This window comes from Monodon monoceros, unplaced genomic scaffold (genome assembly GCF_005190385.1).
Source record: "Monodon monoceros isolate NGI ecotype Baffin Bay Population unplaced genomic scaffold, NGI_Narwhal_1 Super_Scaffold_16, whole genome shotgun sequence".
NCBI lineage: Eukaryota > Metazoa > Chordata > Mammalia > Artiodactyla > Monodontidae > Monodon > Monodon monoceros.
The window spans coordinates 37,173,735-37,191,829 of record NW_021703772.1 but is presented as its reverse complement, the minus strand read 5'-3'; the positions used below and the strand labels follow the sequence as shown (position 1 = coordinate 37,191,829).

General features: G+C 37.8%; 1 protein-coding gene across 2 annotated transcripts in view; it reads left to right on the top strand.

Annotated features, from left to right (window-relative positions):
* PLCL1 (phospholipase C like 1 (inactive)) overlaps window positions 1-18,095 on the top strand; it is a 359,381-nt gene that overhangs the window by 294,440 nt on the left and 46,846 nt on the right. For both annotated transcript variants that reach the window (XM_029224961.1, XM_029224962.1), the window contains exon 4: window positions 17,745-17,820. In XM_029224961.1, the coding sequence (XP_029080794.1) occupies window positions 17,745-17,820 (76 nt within the window). The remainder of the gene's footprint in view (window positions 1-17,744; window positions 17,821-18,095) is intronic.

Here is an 18,095-nt window from a genome sequence, read left to right as displayed (position 1 = left end):
TTGCCATAGAGACAGACAGTGGAAATCACTTATTGTTCCAATTCTCTTTTAAGCTAAGAAAGAAAAATCACTCACTGAGAGGGGAGCCTGGTCCCCTGGAGCTGGGCCTGTAATAAGCAGAAAAGCACCTGGACTGTGGTCGGCCAATTTCCATTTCACATCCCTAAGCGTCCCATGGTGTTGGTACCACATCTGCTGGCCAAATATGAACATCAGCCTTTTCTCATTTGTATTTCTAAAATGCAGTTTCTAATTGCAGGTACAGCATGGTTTTCCAAAGCTTAAAATCAAAGGCTATAGTGGCAAGCAGAAATACTTCTTTTTATTTAATTTAATTTTATTTTTTGGCAGTGCCACGTGGCTTGTGGGATCTTAGTTCCCCAACCAGGGAGTGAACCTGGGCCCTCGGTAGTGAAAGCGTCGAGTCCTGACCACTGGACTGCCAGGGAATTCCCATGGAAAGCAGAAATACATCTAATGAAGTGTTCATTTATAGTTCCCTATGGAAATGATATTTCATTTTGGTAGGGAATTAAGTATAAATATCCCTGTACGAAATGGTAAACACGGCAGATTGTGGACATAATCAAAAATACTGTTAATGTCTCAGCTGGTTATTTCTTTTCTGGGGTGCTGTGGATAAGGACCAGATACATGCCAGGATGATCTTGAAACACCATTTTTACTTTAGGATTTGCATTGTATTGCTTGGCATCTTTAGTACTCTTGGTGTATTCACATTAGTATTTATTTTAAAGATGTCTTTTAAGATACTCTGCAGATCCAGAGTGATCATTTAAAAATGTAAATCAGATCATATCACTTTCCTGCCTCCAGTGGCTTCCCATTAAAATAAAACTGAAACTCCTTACTGTGGCTTACAGGGCCAATTATGACCTAGCCTTGCCTACCTATCTCACCTGCTTCTTCTTGCCTCACCCCCATGCACTCTCTCCTGCTCACTCCACCCAGTCACGTGGGCTTTCAGACTCAGCTTGTTCCCATCTCCAGGCCATTTTACTTGCGGTTCCCTCTGCTTGAAGTGTTCTTCTCTTGCATGGATAGTTGCTTCTTATCTCTTAATTCTTAGCTCAAATGTCATATCCTCAGAGAAGCCTTCCCTAACCACTGTCTCCAACTGTCACTCTATCACATAACCCTATTTGATTTCCATTATCTTACTTGGCAGTATTGAAAATACTTGACTTTTTGTTTAATTTCTGTCCTTTTCCTTTACCCTCAATTTGAGTATACACTCCAGGAGGGCAGAGAAGCTGTCTGCCTTGTTTACTATTGTTAACTCTAGCACCTAAAGCACTGCTGACACATAGTGTGTTATCAATTAATGTTAGTTGAATAAAATATAGATAGATGCATCTGTATAGTTGGTGAAAATAATGTGGTTCCCATGCTATTTTTGAATGTGCTTTATGGTAAATCTTTAATCCCCTTTGTTTTTTGTTTTTTTTTTCGGTACGCGGGCCTCTCACTGTTGTGGCCTCTCCCGTTGCGGAGCACAGGCTCCGGACGCGCAGGCTCAGCGGCCATGGCTCACGGGCCCAGCCGCTCCGCGGCATGTGGGATCTTCCCGGACCGGGGCACGAACCCGTGTCCCCTGCATCGGCAGGCGGACTCTCAACCACTGCGCCACCAGGGAAGCCCTAAATCCCCTTTGTTATATCTCTATGACCCTACTCTAGTCAAATTGTTCCCTGTCTTACACGTATAGTTGGTAACCTATAGAGTAAGGCAAAACTATGGAGTCAGGAAAAAAGATCAGCAGCTGCAAGGGGCTGGGGGCAGGATAGGGTGAGGGAGGGATGAAGAGGTGGAGCACAGGGCATTTAAGCCAGTGAAACTATTCTGCATAACAATATAATAGTGGATACATGTCATTATGCATTACCCAAAACCCATGGAATGTACAACACAAAGAGTTAACCCTAATGTGAACTATGAACTTTAGCTAATAATAAAGTATCAATATTGGCTCATCAATTGTAGTAAATATACCACACTAATGCAAGATGTTAACAGTGGGGAAAACTGGGGGTGAGGTGGGGTGAGAGGGTACAAGGGAACTCGCTGTACTTTCTGTTCAACTTTTATGCAAACCTAAAACTTCTAAAACTAAAGCCTAAAAAAGACCCACAGAGACTATTAATAAAAACTTATTTAGGTGACTAAGGCAGAAGACGAATCTAGGGTTTATTGCCTGGTGGTGGTGGTAGGGGACAGGTTTTCCCAAATGAGCAGCTTGTGTGCTCGACTTAGGCTCAAGTTGCTTAAAGATTTCTCAAAAATGGTAATGAACTGTATAGATGCCATCCAAGACGAGCTGTTGTAACCACTAAAAAAAGAATACAGATTATGTTTAGAATAAAAAGCAACCTGAAATCATTTCTGAACAGATACAAATGTTTGGCCTATTTCAGTATCAAAAGAAACAAATCAGGCAACCAGGTAACCTACATTTGTTGAAAGTCAACCTGAGTGCATCAGACTCTACTACTTATCATCAGGAAATGAAATGAAAATATTCTAGAAAACATTGACCTTGAGTTCATCTGCACAGATTTTTTTTTTTTCCTAAATTTAGCTTTGCCCTAATGACCTGAGATGGTCCTATTCTTTACCAAACACTGGCTAATTTAATATTTGGAAATATTTCCTCTAGAAGGTTTTGGAAATTCAGTCTTAAAAGTCATCTTATACTGAAATTAAAATTATAGTATCTATGTTGGTATGAAGGAATCAAAAGCCAAATATATCCATAATAGAGTGGATTTATTGGCATAATTTCAGAAGACACCCCCCACCCCCATTTCGTATCTTATTTAAGACATATATTTTCTATCTGCTTACTGGTACTTGAAATTTCAAAATTATAATAAATTCCTTAGGGTTAAGACATTTAATCTCTTTAAAAATGCAAAAACATCTCCGTAAGTAGTAACACATTGGGTTATCAGTAATTTGTACCTTTGGATGGTTGTAACCTATCCTGTCCTACAGGCAGTTTTTTACCTGGGGAAAGGAAGAGATCCTAAAGACAGAGTGTTCCCCAAGTCTGGGTAAGGTGGGTGTGAAGTTGCTCAAATAATTGCAGTTTTACTGAAGAGCATCCCTGTCTACAATCTCCCTCAATGCTCTGAATAGGGATGTAGCTACGTAAATGCCTGGCTGATATTTAGGGCAACAAAAGCAGAGGTGACTGTCCTGATTGATATATCAAATACATGTCACAGCCAGAGGTGGGAAGTGACAGCTTCTGAAAAGCACTAAAGCAAACTGGGAACATTATTAATCAGTAACTCAAGCAAGTAGAACAGGCTGTAAACATTGAAGGTGGAATTGACGTCTCCTTCCCAGGCTAAAGACACACAGAGTAGAGCTGTGGTGTTAAGACTCCTTGCCGCAGTGTCATTTTGGTGGCTCTGTGGTCATCAGACAGTTTTTCAGAAACTCCCCAAACCTTAATTTAAAATCAGAATGCCACTTCTAAGTGACTTTCCCATTATTGCCCCGCGATTGCCGGGGGAGGTGGGGGAGTGGGGCGGGGGTGGAGCTCTGGTCTCTGAAAGAGCAAGCCTCACTTCCCCACTCTGGATTTTCACGTTCTCTAAGAAAATATCCACTAATGTAGGTAATGTAGGTCATAGCGTCACTGCTAAGTCTTTTAAGGCTGTTAAAGTAGTATAATTATGTTTTGCAAATAAAAGGTAAGGTTTTCTTTTTTTGTTTAGGATTAACCTTGGGGTTGTTAAAAATAAAAATTAGTTACTGAAAGAATTGCTTATTGCTAGAGCCAGGAACGGAGATGTTTAATTTTATAAACATTTACTGAGTTTCTCCCCTGGGCAGCCGTCTGTGTTCACGCAGTGGGAGGTGCAGCAGCCCCTGTGCTCCAGTAGCTTACAGTCAGGGCAGGCGACCTGGTAAGGTCCAAACCAGGCTTACACATGGATCATCGGTGATCAACTTATGTTCCTCATCATTGAACACAAGGTTGTAACGGTGGGTGATTACATTGGGAGATACATTGCAATTTCAGTAGAACACTATCAAAATTTCTTTGGCTATGTTAGACAGTTTTCCTTCTACAGTGGTGCTTTTAATACATGGACACTGTACATTATTTTCAAAACCCATCTCTAGCCTCAGCCCTAAAATTTTACTTTAGTCACATTTCTACATTTGATTATAGGACATCACCTAGGTGTCTCAAGAACAAACAATAGAAATTGAATAGGTCAAAAACTGGGTTCATATTTTAGTTCCCTAGGTATTCGTTTTTCCTTTTCTGACCCCTGCAAAAGATAACACCAAGCCAATGGTCCTCAATTCCTCCAAGTGATTTTCAAATGTTCTTTCTCTATATATATATTAACTCCAATGAGGTCTTTTTTAAAGTTTTTGGCCGCACCCCACGGCATGTGGGATCTTAGTTTCCCGATCAGGGATCAAACCCATGCCTCCTGCATTGGAAGGCAGAGTCTTAACCACTGGACCACCAGGGAAGTCCTGAGGTCTTTAAAAAAAAAAAATTATTGAAGTCTAGTTGATTTGCAATGTTGTGTTAATTTCTGCTGTACAGCAAAGTGACTCAGTTATACATACATACATACATACGTACACACACATATATATTCTTTTCCATTATGGTTTGTCACAGGATATTGAATATAGTTTCCCATGCTGTATAGTAGGACCTTGTTATTTATCCATCCAATATATAAATAGTTTGCCTTTGCTAATCCCTAACTCCCAATCCTTCCCACCCCTAGCTCCTCTCCCCCTTAGCAACCACAAGTCTGTTCTCTATATCTGTGAGTCTGGTTTTGTTTTGTAGATAGGTTCATTTGTGTCATGTTTTAGATTCCACATGTAAGTGATATCATATGGTATTTGTCTTTCTCTTTCTGACTTACTTTGTTTAGTATGATAATCTCTATGTCCATCCATGTTGCTGCAAATGGCATTATTTCATTCTTTTCTATGGCTGGGTAATATTCCATTGTGTGTGTGTGTGTGTGTGTGTGTGTGTGTGTGTGTGTGTGTGTGTGTATACATGTCTTGGCTATCCTATAAGGTCTTTTTATTTACAATTCAACATCAATGAGAGCTACTGCTTCTTTCATCACCGTATTTCTCATGTGTATCCATTTCCTTACATTGACACAGCCAAGGTTCTCAACAGGCTCTCTTCTCCTCCCACCTGAATTTTTCAATAGGCTGACTAGTCCTCCATCTAGTCTCTACCTTTTTTTAATTCAACAATGGGAATAATCATCCTCAGATTCTATTTTTGATTTTTAACTAGCCTTGCAAAGCCTTCACCCACCATGCTGCCTGTTTTGCCACCCTCATCTCCCATTTCCTTCTATTTGAACCTTCTCCTTCAGTCAAGCTGATTTATTTGCCACGTACTTTTCATTCTCCATACTTTGTATTTCTGTTCTATACCACCTCAAATGACTTCCTAGCCTTAATTCCCTCTCCATCAACCTAAGTCCAGCCCTCTGTCCTAACCTCTTGCAAAACTGACTTTAAGAAAAAATTCATTTATTGACTTTATTCACGGCATTCAACTCATACCAACTATAAAGAATTTTAGTAGATTGTGTGCGATACAGAGATGAATAAACAGAGAGAGGTATCAGCACAAATAGCCATAGTGCAAAGCATGACAGCTCTTTCAACCAAGAGAAATGTAAGTAAAATGAGATTGGAGCATGCGTATTTGCTGCTTGTAACACAACACTTTCTCTTTTGATGTATCATTTTGTATATGTCTTTAGGCTTTTGATTAGTCAATTCAACAAACACATTTTGCACACATGTCACTACTCTGCAAGTTGCTGGAGGAAAGAAATGGTATGAAGAAAAATTTTTGTCCTTGAGGAATGGGAAATGCTGATAGGAAGGCGAGATTTACACTTAAAAAGGGGAAGGACAGAGTCACACAGTGTTCAGACAGTGAACCAGATGATGTTTTATGTCCTGAGCTGGAGCCTAAGGACCTTGAGTCCTTATGGTGGACTTTTCACAGTGACTTGTAATATACTATACCCCCTCCCCGACTTTCACCCTGTCTCACCCAGTACTCAGCAGAATTTTATTTGCAAATAGTTTTGAAAGAAAAATATTGTCTAAACTTTGTACATTTTTTCTTTAGATACCTGAATTTTTACTTTTCTGTTGTTCTCACCTGTCTAATTTTTCATGCAGAGTCAAGAAGTATTGCCTAACATATTTTGGTCCTGTTAAGTGTTTTAAATTAATGTGAATACTTTTGGGTAGTTAGTGTTTTAAACATAGCAATCAGAGGTGGAATAGTTACAGGGGATTGCAACTGTAAAAGATAAACCCAAAGCATTCTCTGAAGGTGTCTGCTGTGCTGAATTATTTAACATTAACATAAAAGTTAAAACTTTGCTATGATATGAGCGACAGATTTTCTGAACATAAAATCAAAGCAACCTAGATAACATGAGTCAAGGGTTATCTAATCTTTTCCTCTGTTGTGTGATTTGGAGAACAGTTGATTATGTTAGCATGACTAGGAATCTAGCAAAAAGAGCCAATCAGTATCTTTTATCACTCTTGCAATGGAATCAATACACTGGCCGGTATCACAATTAAGCCAAACATAATGGTTGGATTAAATACAGTCTCTTCTCTCAGGATGGGAAAAAATTATCAACAGTCCCCCAATGTAGTTTTACTTATTGAAATAAGTTTAGATTGAAATTAAGTCAAAGGCACTCTCTCTCCATCAGTCTCTCTCCTTATGAAGTTTGTGTGAAACTTTATATTAGTTTGCATTTTAAAAAGTACGTTGGGTTGTGTAGTCATGGAACCCGGAAAAAAAAGAAGAGCCCAGTGGCATGTGCTCAACCAGAGCTGGTTATTTAAAAACAAGATGTTGTGCATTTAGTGCATTGAAATTTCTTTTACTCTTGGGTGTGACAATGTCTTGTGATACATTTTCTATATATTGGGGGAAATGTCAGCATCTTGAGAGTTGGCAGCATTTCCACTTGGTACCAGGGTCCCAAGGACACAGGATATCACAGATGCATCAATAAGTAAGTATCTCAGGGGGGCTCCTTGGTGGAATATTGTGCACGCATCCTCAAAGTTTGCTTTGCATTCCTGAATATTCAAGTTCTTGAAACAGTTTTAGTTTAAGGCAGTGTGAGATCGTCAAATCGGCCTGAAAATTCTGGAGGAAGTTCATGAAGTTTAGTCACCTGGTAATTTTATGAATGAACTAAATTTTAATCATAGTGGGATAAAAACAAACATTTCTAATGATTACTCAAGATATAGCTGACAACTGTATTTTGGAAACAGAACAACTGGAGAAAAGAAAAGATAAAATGATCTTTTTATGCAGAAAGCTTCTCATGTAGTAGATCCTATTACTGATGTGGAGACAGAGGTCCTTTGGCCTGCTCTGTGTGAGTTCCCCTGTCCTGCTCTATTATAAATCAGGCTAGGAAAAGTGATTCAGAGCTGGTTCCAGGACAGAGAATACTTACTTCATCACATACACCAAAGGCAGCGGATTTCCAGTAAGCTTGCAAATGTTCTAACCTTATATGTGTTCCTGTTTCACCAAAAATTAGCAGTCTTATAGGATTGGCTTTGCTTAAAACCAAAAGATGCCCATCTATCAAGAGTGCTTTTTAACCATCTGATTTAAAATGTTTACGTAAATTAAAAATTAAAGGAAATTATCTTCATTCTACTTAGCAAATGTATTTGTAACAACAATCAGATATTAAAATGTACCAAGTTTAATAAAATTCAAATCTTATTTTAAACAATTTGAGAAGATGAGCCACTATAGAACTAAAAACTAAAACACAGCATTTTGATTAGAAGGAAGATAGAGACAGATTAATTATTTCAGTCTTCTTAATAGGTCTAGAGCAGATTGACTTTTTCTTGACTCACATATTCTTAAATGATTGCCTTTCCAAATTTGATAACTCCTTCCTGAAAAAACAGTGGACACAAGTAAGTACATTGCTTACTAGGTTTCGTAGGAAGAATATCTATACTGGTTCATGTGTGTTGCAAGTTAGACTTGGAGGGGGAAGCAGTCATGGCAAAAATGTTTCACGTGGCTCTACTTGGTCAACTCTAATTTATAAAATGTTATCACCAACCTGCACTTGCAATAGGAATTCTGCACTCTAATATAATATTAGCAGCACAGAGCAGTTTATAATGTCTGCACCTCAAGAATGCCTGAGTTCTAGTCTAAACTTCTCCACTAACTGGCCATGTGGCTTAAGGTAAGTCAATTGGGCCTGAGTTTTTTCATTTGTAAAATGGGGTTGTCCATGACAGATGGTTGTTAAGGTTACTTCTAGATATAAAGTTCTGTGGTTCTAAGAACTTAGATGTAATTCAGGATAAAATTGGCATCTATGGAAGGTTTCTGAGTCATGATTTGATGAAATCTCATCTTTTCAGTACCATTAAATAGTTACATTGACTCTGCAATGATCCTAGGCAATTAGTCAAACTCCCTATTGAGTTGGGAAGACAGTTTTTTTTCACACAGGTTAGACAATTTAATCTATCTTTGAGTAAAAGCATTACTGTCCCCTTCAGTAAAGTTTTTGTTTTAAATAAATGATTTTGATCTCAACTGACAACTTTACACTCCCCAGTTCAGGACACATCTAATGCTTAAAGTAATGCCAACCTTTATCTGGGTAAGTCCTCTATTCTTTTAGATTCAAAGCCGTGGCTAGGAAATAAGATGCATTAGGAGATATTCATGTGACAGAACCAAAAAAAAGCTCTTTGTATTGCTATAACAGCAAAGGCAACTGGGAACTCAGGCTGAGACATCAGATATGTAAATCAGGCTGCTGCCAGATTCTATCCACTGAGTCAATCCAGCCTTGGCTGGCTGTCTACTGACTACCCAGCTGGGGGATTATCTGAAGACATGCTTCTCACCTTCTCTCCTTGGCTTTAGCACTTTGTATGTCATTTCCGTCAGGATCTGTAGAGATCTAGGAAAGAGATGAAACTCAAATCAACCATTTTCCCTTCCTAACAACTTAGATAAATTACTTAGCTGGGGGGAAAGGTTGAAGTTGTTGCTTTAAATGTGGTTTGGAATTGTTGGTACATTTCAGCCATCCATCTTATTTGTTTTCTCTATAACTACTAAGAATTGAAAGTTGACTGCAGAAATTAGAATAAAATTATTCTTCTAAATACAATGGAAGCTGTTACCATAGAGAAGAGGATCAAATGCTCTTATGACAAAAGTTTACATGAGCAATGATTTTAAGTTCTGAGAATATTAATTATGAGGTGTTTTAAAGTTATGACTTTTGTTACTAAAGGTTTTAAAGTTATCCTCGGGGATACTCTTCTATGTTGAAGGTTAAATCACACTTGACTATCTCTTTATGAAGTGATCTATTAGACAATGAGAAAAACAAACTTCTTACACTATGGGGTTAACAAATATTTACTTGAAAGATTTTGAAGATAACTTGAATCATAGTGTTTGTTCTATGTTTTGGTAGTGAATTTATTTTGCCTCAAATAAGTAATAAAGTTTTAAAATTTATTTTCTGATACTTGAGTATTATATTTTCCATAGGTATAATCCTACTAAAAGCTGTATGTTTAGTTTTCAGTACTCAATTTGAAAGGGAATTAAGAACATGTAAGGAGGATAGCCTCATCCACCAAAGGGCAGACAGCAGAAGCAAGAAGAACTACAGTCCTGCAGCCTGAAGAACAAAAACCACATTCACAGAAAGATAGACAAGATGAAAAGGCAGAGGGCTATGTACCAGATGAAGGAACAAAATAAAACCCAAGGAAAACAACTAAATGAAATGGAGATAGGAAATCTTCCAGAAAAAGAATTCAGAATAATGATAGTGAAGATGATCCAGGACCTCGAAAAAAAAATGGAGGCAAAGATCGAGAAGATGCAAGAAATGTTTAACAAAGATCTAGAAGAATTAAAGAACAAACAAACAGAGATGAACAATACAATAACTGAAATGAAAAACTACACTAGAAGGAATCAATAGCAGAATAACTGAGGCAGAAGAACGGATAAGTGACCTGGAAGACAGAATGGTGGAATTCACTGCTGCAGAACAGAATAAAGAAAAAAGAATGAAAAGAAATGAAGACAGCCTAAGAACCTCTGGGACAATATTAAACGCAACAACATTCGCATTATAAGGGTCCCAGAAGGAGAAGAAAGAGAGAGAGGACCCGAGAAAATATTTGAAGAGATGATAGTCGAAAACTTCCCTAGCATGGGAAAGGGAATAGCCACCCAAGTCCAGGAAGCACAGAGAGTCCCATACAGGATAAACCCAAGGAGAAACACTCCGAGACACATAGTAATCAAATTGGCAAAACTTAAAGACAAAGAAAAATTATTGAAAGCAGCAAGGGAAAAATGACAAATAACATACAAGGGAACTTCCATAAGGTTAACAGTTGATTTCTCAGCAGAAACTCTACAAGCCAGAAGGGAGTGGCATGATATACTTAAAGTGATGAAAGGGAAGAACCTACAACCAAGATTACTCTACCTGGTAAGGATCTCATTCAGATTCAATGGAGAAATCAAAAGCTTTACAGACAAGCAAAAGCTAAGAGAATTCAGCACCACCAAACCATCTCTACAACAAATGCTAAAGGAACTTCTCTAAGTGGGAAACACAAGAGAAGAAAAGGACCTACAGAAACAAACCCCCCAAAATTAAGAAAATTGTAATAGGAACATATATATCAAAAATTACCTTAAATGTGAATGGATTAAATGCTCCAACCAAAAGACACAGGCTTCCTGAATGGGTACAAAAACAAGACCTATATATATATGCTGTCTACAAGAGACCCACTTCAGACCTAGGGACACATTCAGACTGAAAGTGAGGGGATGGAAAAAGATATTCCATGCAAATGGAAATCAAAAGAAAGCTGGAGTGGCAATACTCATATCAGATAAAATAGACTTTAAAGCATGTTACAAGAGACAAGGAAGGACACTATGTAATGATCAAGGGATCAATCCAAGAAGAAGATATAACAATTATAAATATATATGCACCCAACATAGGAGCACCTCAGTACATAAGGCAACTGCTAACAGCTCTAAAAGAGGAAATTGACACAATAATAGTGGGGGACTTTAACACCTCACTTACACCAATGGACAGATCATCCAAACAGAATATTAATAAGGAAACACAAGCTTTAAATGACACAGTAGACCACATAGATTTAATTGATATTTATAGGACATTCCATCCAAAAACAGCAGATTACACTTTCTTCTCAAGTGTGCATGGAACATTCTCCAGGATAGATCACACCTTGGGTCACAAATCAAGCCTCAGTAAATTTAAGAAATTGAAGTCATGTCCAGCATCTTTTCTGACCATAACGCTATGAGATTAGAAATCAATTAAATGTAAAAAACACAAACACATGGAAGCTAAACAATACGTTACTAGATAACCAAGAGATCACTGAAGAAGTCAAAGAGGAAGTCAAAAAATACTTACAGACAAATGACAATAAAAACACGACAATCCAAAACCTATGGGATGCAGCACAAGCACTTCTAAGAGGGACGTTGATAGCAATACAATCCTACCTCAAGAAACAAGAAACATCTCAAATAAACAATCTAACATTACACCTAAGGGAACTAGAGAAAGAAGAACAAAGAAAACCCAAAGTTAGCAAAAGGAAAGAAATCATAAAGATTAGAGCAGAAATAAATGAAATAGAAATAAAGAAAAGGATAACAAAGATAAATAATACTAAAAGCTGGTTCTTTGAGAAGATAAACAAAATTGATAAGCCATTAGCCAGACTCATCAAGAAAAGGAGGGAGAGGACTCAAATCAATAAAATTAGAAATGAAAAAGGGGAAGTTACAACAGACACCACAGAAATACATAGCATCATAAGAGACTACTACAAGCAGCTCTATGCCAATAAAATAGACAACCTGGAAGAAATGGACAAATTCTTAGAAAGGTATAACCTTCCAAGACTGGACCAGGAAGAAACAGAAAGTATGAACAGACCAGTCACAAGTAATGAAATTGAAACCGTGATTAAAAATCTTCCAACAAACAAAAGTCCAGCACCAGACGGCTTCACAGGTGAATTCTATCAAACATTTAGAGAAGAGCTAACACCCATCCTTCTCAAACTCTTCCAAAAATTTGCAGAAGAAGGAAAACTTCCAAACTCATTCTATGAGGCCACCATCACCCTGATACCAAAACCAGACAAAGATACTATATAAAAAAAGAAAATTACAGACCAATATCACTGATGAATATATATGCAAAAATCCTCAGCAAAATACCGGCAAACAGAATCCAGCAATACATTGAAAGGATCATACACCATGATCAAGTGGGATTTATCCTAGTGATTCAAGGATTCTTCAATATATGCAAATCAATCAGTGTGATACACCATATAAACAAATTGAAGAAGAAAAAACATATGATCATCTCAATAGATGCAGAAAAAGCTTTTGACAAAATTCAACACATATTTATGATAAAAACTCTCTAGAAAGTGGGCATAGAGGGAACCTACTTCAACATAATAAAGGCCATATATGACAAACCTACAGCAAACATCATTCTCAGTGGTGAAAAACTGAAATCATTTCCTCTAAGATCAGGAACAAGACAAGGATGTCCACCCTCACCACTATTATTCAACATAGTTTTGGGAGTCCTAGCCACGGCAGTCAGAGAAGAAAAAGAAATAAAAGGAATACAGATTGGAAAAGAAGAAATAAAACTGTCACTGTTTGCAGATGACATGATACTAAACATAGAGAATCCTAAAGGTGCCAGCAAAAAACTCCTAGAGCTAATAAATGAATTTGGTAGGGTAGCAGGATACAAAATTAACGCACAGAAATCTCTTGCATTCCTATACACTAATAATGAAAAATCTGAAAGAGAAATTAAGGAAAACCTCCCATTTACCACTGCAACAAAAAGAATAAAATACCTAGGAATAAACCTACCTAGGGAGACAAAAGAGCTGTATGCAGAAAACTATAAGACACTGATGAAAGAAATTAAAGATGATACCAACAGATGGAGAGGTATACCATGTTCTTGGATTGGAAGAATCAATATTGTGAAAATGACTCTACTACCCAAAGCAATCTACAGGTTCAATGCAATCCCTATCAAATTACCAATGGCATTTTTTACAGAACCAGAAAAAAAAAAATCTTAAAATTTCTATGGAGACACAGAAGACCCTGAATAGCCAAAGTGGTCTTGAGGGAAAAAAACGGAGCTGGAGGAATCAGACTCCCTGACTTCAGACTATACTACAAAGCTACAGTAATCAAGACAATATGGTACTGGCACAAAAACAGAAATATAGATCCATGGAACAGGATAGAAAGCCCAGAGATAAACCCACGCACCTATGGTCAACTAATCTACGACAAAGGAGACAAGGATATACAATGGAGAAAAGACAGTCTCTTGAATAAGTGGTGCTAGGATAACTGGACAGCTACATGTAAAAGAATGAAATTAGAACACTCCCTAACACCATACACAAAAATAAACTCAAAATGGATTGGAGACCTAAATGTAAGACCGGGCACTATAAAGCTCTTAGAGGAAAGCATAGGAAGAACACTCTTTAACATAAATCACAGCAAGATCTTTTTTGATCCACCTCCTAAAGGAAATAAAAACAAATATAAACAAATTAGACCTAATGAAACTTAAAAACTTTTGCACAGCAAAGGAAACCAAAAACAAAACGAAAAGACAACCCTCAGAATGGGAGAAAACGTTTGCAAATTAATCATCAGACAAAGGATTAATCTCCAAAATATATAAACAGCTCATGCAGCTCAATATTTAAAAAAAAAAAACAACCCAATCCAAAAATGGGCAGAAGACCTAAATAGACATTTCTCCAAAGAAGACGTAGAGATGGCCAAGAAGCACATGAAAAGCCGCTCAACATCACTAATTATTAGAGAAATGCAAATGAAAACTACAATGAGGTATCACCTCACACCAGTTAGAATGGGCATCATCAGAAAATCTACAAGCAACAAATGCTGGAGAGGGTGTGGAGAAAAGGGAACCCTCTTGTGCTCTTGGTGGGAATGTAAATTGATACAGGCACTATGGAGAACAGTATGGAGGTTCCTTAAAGAACTAACAGTAAAATTACCGTATGACCCAGCAATCCCACTACTGGGCATATACCCAGAGAAAACCATAATTCAAAAAACACATGCACCCCAATGTTCATTACAGCACTATTTTCAATAGCCAGGTCATGGAAGCAACGTAAATGCCCATCGACAGATGAATGAATAAAGAAGAAGTGGTACATATATACAATGGAATATTACTCAGACATAAAAAGGAACGAAATTGGGTCATTTGTAGAGACGTGGATGCATCTAGAGACTGTCATACAGAGTGCAGTAAGTCAGAAGGAGAAAAACAAATATCGTATATGAGCGCATATATGTGGAACCTAGAAAATGGTACAGATGAACCAGTTTGCAGAGCAGAAATTGAGACACAGATATAGAGAAGAAGCGTATGGACACCAAGGGGGGAAAGTGGCGTGCGGTGGGTGTGGTCGTGGGATGAACTGGGAGACTGGGATTGACATGTATTCACTGATGTGTGTAAAATGGATGACTAATAAGAAAATAAACAAGTAAATAAACATTAAAAAAAAGAACATGTAAGGTTATAGAAAAATGGAGAACCTAGGAAAAAAGACTAGAGACAAAAAGAAAGATTAGATTTCAAAAAAGACAATGTTGGGTTTGAGCAGGGTTCTGTTGTGTACATGTGTGGGTTAATTAATACTAGAAAAAATAAGTATCACAAAATAAGATAAGGAAAAGGTGATATCGATGGATAGATATGAAAATGGATAGATGAATCTGGGGATATAAAGTGGGGTCAACTGCTGAGCTGGCAAGAATGAGAACTGAGGATTGGCCAGGGGGTAGTCTGTGATGAGACCAAACTTTGGGGGGTCTCAGTGGAGTCCCGCGAGAGTCAAAGCAGTGAGCATGGGCTAGTGTTTTAAGGAAAGATTGATGAGGACAACCACTTGAAGGCCAATAGAGTATTTTGTTATTGTTTTTGTTTGCTTACTTTAAGGTAGGAGATGTTGTATGGAAAAGGGAAAAAGCAAGGGAGAGGTAGAAACTGTAGATGAATAAAGAAGGGGTCATTAGGAATGGGTTCCTGAAGGGAAGAGGGAAAGGTGAGATTGGAAGTCAAGGTAGAAGAGTTAGCTTTGGCGAAGAGGACACTTCCTTCTCAGGTTCTCACAAAAAGGCTGTGGCATTTTTGGATGTAGGAAGTACATTTTTGGATGTAGGAAGTACATTTTGTACTCAACACTGAGGAGATATTTAGTAAAATACTGCAAAAAAAAAAAAGCTGGCCACAAATCAATAGAGTTTCTTTTTTTTAAATCAGATAATGGTATCATATGTTCTCCACTGAGTGCAAAACCAAGAGAAATGAATGTCAGTCAAGATATTATCAAAGGAAATTACCAATGCTATCCCTTTTTGGAGTTTTTCTTGAAAAGGACATATTTGAACCTGGCTGAAATAGATTGATTACGGTCATGGCCTCATGTTATTACTGATGGGCTGGGTCAGGTGACTCTGGAAAGCTACATTTCAGGCTCAAAAGACTGAATGTGTGAAGGCATGGCCAGGCTAGACAAAATCAGAGGGTGCTGTTTTTTCATGAAAATAAATGGATTCCAGGAAACCGGGATTTTAATTCCAGTTTGATCACTAATTAGTTCCATTTTTTGGACAAGGATTTTAACTCTTATAAGTCTTAGTTTCCTTTTTCACAAAATTAAGGGTGTGGTCCTGACAGCTAAGATTCTCTTAGCCTTAAAAATAAAATTATTCTAAAATTGTGCAGTATATTGGCTATTTTGCTTATGGTAAAGTCATGGGAACTTGCTTGAATTTTATGAAAACATTTTGTATGCTATCTGACTAATTTGGAACATCTGATAACTTTGAAAGTATTATAAAAACTCAATTGATGCTGCATGGGTAGATGCTAAACTTAGCATCTTTCTAAACTTAGAAGAGACTAAATCAGATTCCCTTCATATTAAATCTTTCTTTGCCTGTAAGTTTCCTTCACTTGGAAGCTGCAGTAACCCAGGCACATAACCATTTGAGAAATTGTTATTCAGAAGCATTCCACTTCCTCTTGGGAGTTGGAAGAGTTAATGCAGTTAAAAAGTTTGACGCAGCTTAGACCTTCTTGGGTGTCTAGTTTTATGGTTTTAATAGTCACTTTAGCCCTCCAAATAAGTCACTTCAAACTATCATTTTAGGCAGAAAATATCAGTAATGGAAGTTTGGTTGAATTAATTATCATGTGTCATTTAATCATTTGAGTAGACTTCCCTACTAGACTATGAACTCCATGGAGATGGAAATGTGTCTGTTTTTGCTCATCCATGTATCATACCCCTTGTAGTTACTACAGTGCTTACACATAGTGCCTGCTGAGTAGATATTTGTTAAATGAATGAATGATTTGATTTTACTTCTATAGAGTTGTTAGGCACTAAATATTCATGATTCAAATATTCTTTTCCATTTGAAGATTTGTAGGCATAAACCACTTTATATTTGAAAGTGATTGTATAAAACTACAATCTTGTACAACAGCATTTAATTTTGAAGAATGTCTTACTCGAGACTTTTTATGTCCACTTTGGATTCTGCCTTGAACTCTCTTCAGATTATTGAGCCAGACAGATAAAACATGGAATAGTCAGACTAAAAGGTACAACATTTACTAGGAGTAGAAGAGTGGCTGGAAATTCAGGAAGTGTTTGCCTATTGGTGCCTTTCTTTAGTCATTTCTTCAGAAGGACCCCAATCCGTTGTCTTTCTGATCACAACTTCTTTACCTACTCTCATCTTCCCCCTTCTTCACATACAGATTTCTCTTTTCTTCATCTCTCCAACAGCTGTCCTATTTTCCCTACTTCACTCAGTATATTAATTACTTCTTGGTCTTTTTTCTTTCTACCCAAATGTGGAGGGCAGGGACACCATTTCAGCATTGTTGCCTACAAGCTCTGTGGAATTGCTGGTGAATATGACCCACAGTTCATTCTTGCCAATGGAGCTGGAGCCCTTCTCAACGAAGGACCAGGACTCCACCATCTTTGCACCACTTAAATCCAATTTGCCGACTTCACCGATGTGTCCTGTAGTTCTTTACCTCATCACTAGGTGATTCCCTGTTCTGATATCTCATTGCTGTTGTTCCAGTACCACTTGCCTTGATGTTGCAGTAACTTTGGGGCGACGGGATAAAATAAGAGGTGTTCATGAATGTGATCTGGGACTTAAAAAGAGTGTGTATGCATTTATTCAACAGTTATTGATTTGGCACCCATGGTGTGCCAGGCATATTACATAAGTGGAGCAACCATAAGGTAGGTGACTCTAGCTGGTGTTAGAGTGGATGGGGCTTGGAGCAGAGATCATCCTTCCCTCTCCCATCTCTTGTGGTTATGGCCAGGGTGCCCCATTACTGGCAGTTTCATGTGGGTCTTTATGTTGTCTTTCCAATGTGCCAGTTTAAGGATTTCTGACAACCACCTTTTTAATGCTTATTTTGTGACAGATGATCCAAGAGAGCCGGTTTCTCATAGAAATGGCAGACACAGTCCAGGAAAAGATTGTGCAGTGTCAGAAAGCAGGTAACCTTCCCCCCTTGCCCCCATTTCGTTTAGAAACCATAATGATGATTTTTGGCAGACTTTTAAAGTTTAACTATACTTTGAGTTACACTGAAGCCTTTGTTTAGTACAGAAGAGATCTACGTGATAGTAGGTAGGTGGTCTTTGTGTATATAGAGGGGGTATCTGAAGATGTCTAGAGAGGTGAGGGTTTCTGAATTTACTTTTGTGATTTGGGAACCGATAAAAGCCTTTTTATTACTGATATGGAAACTGTGGTTTCACATTGCCCCTTA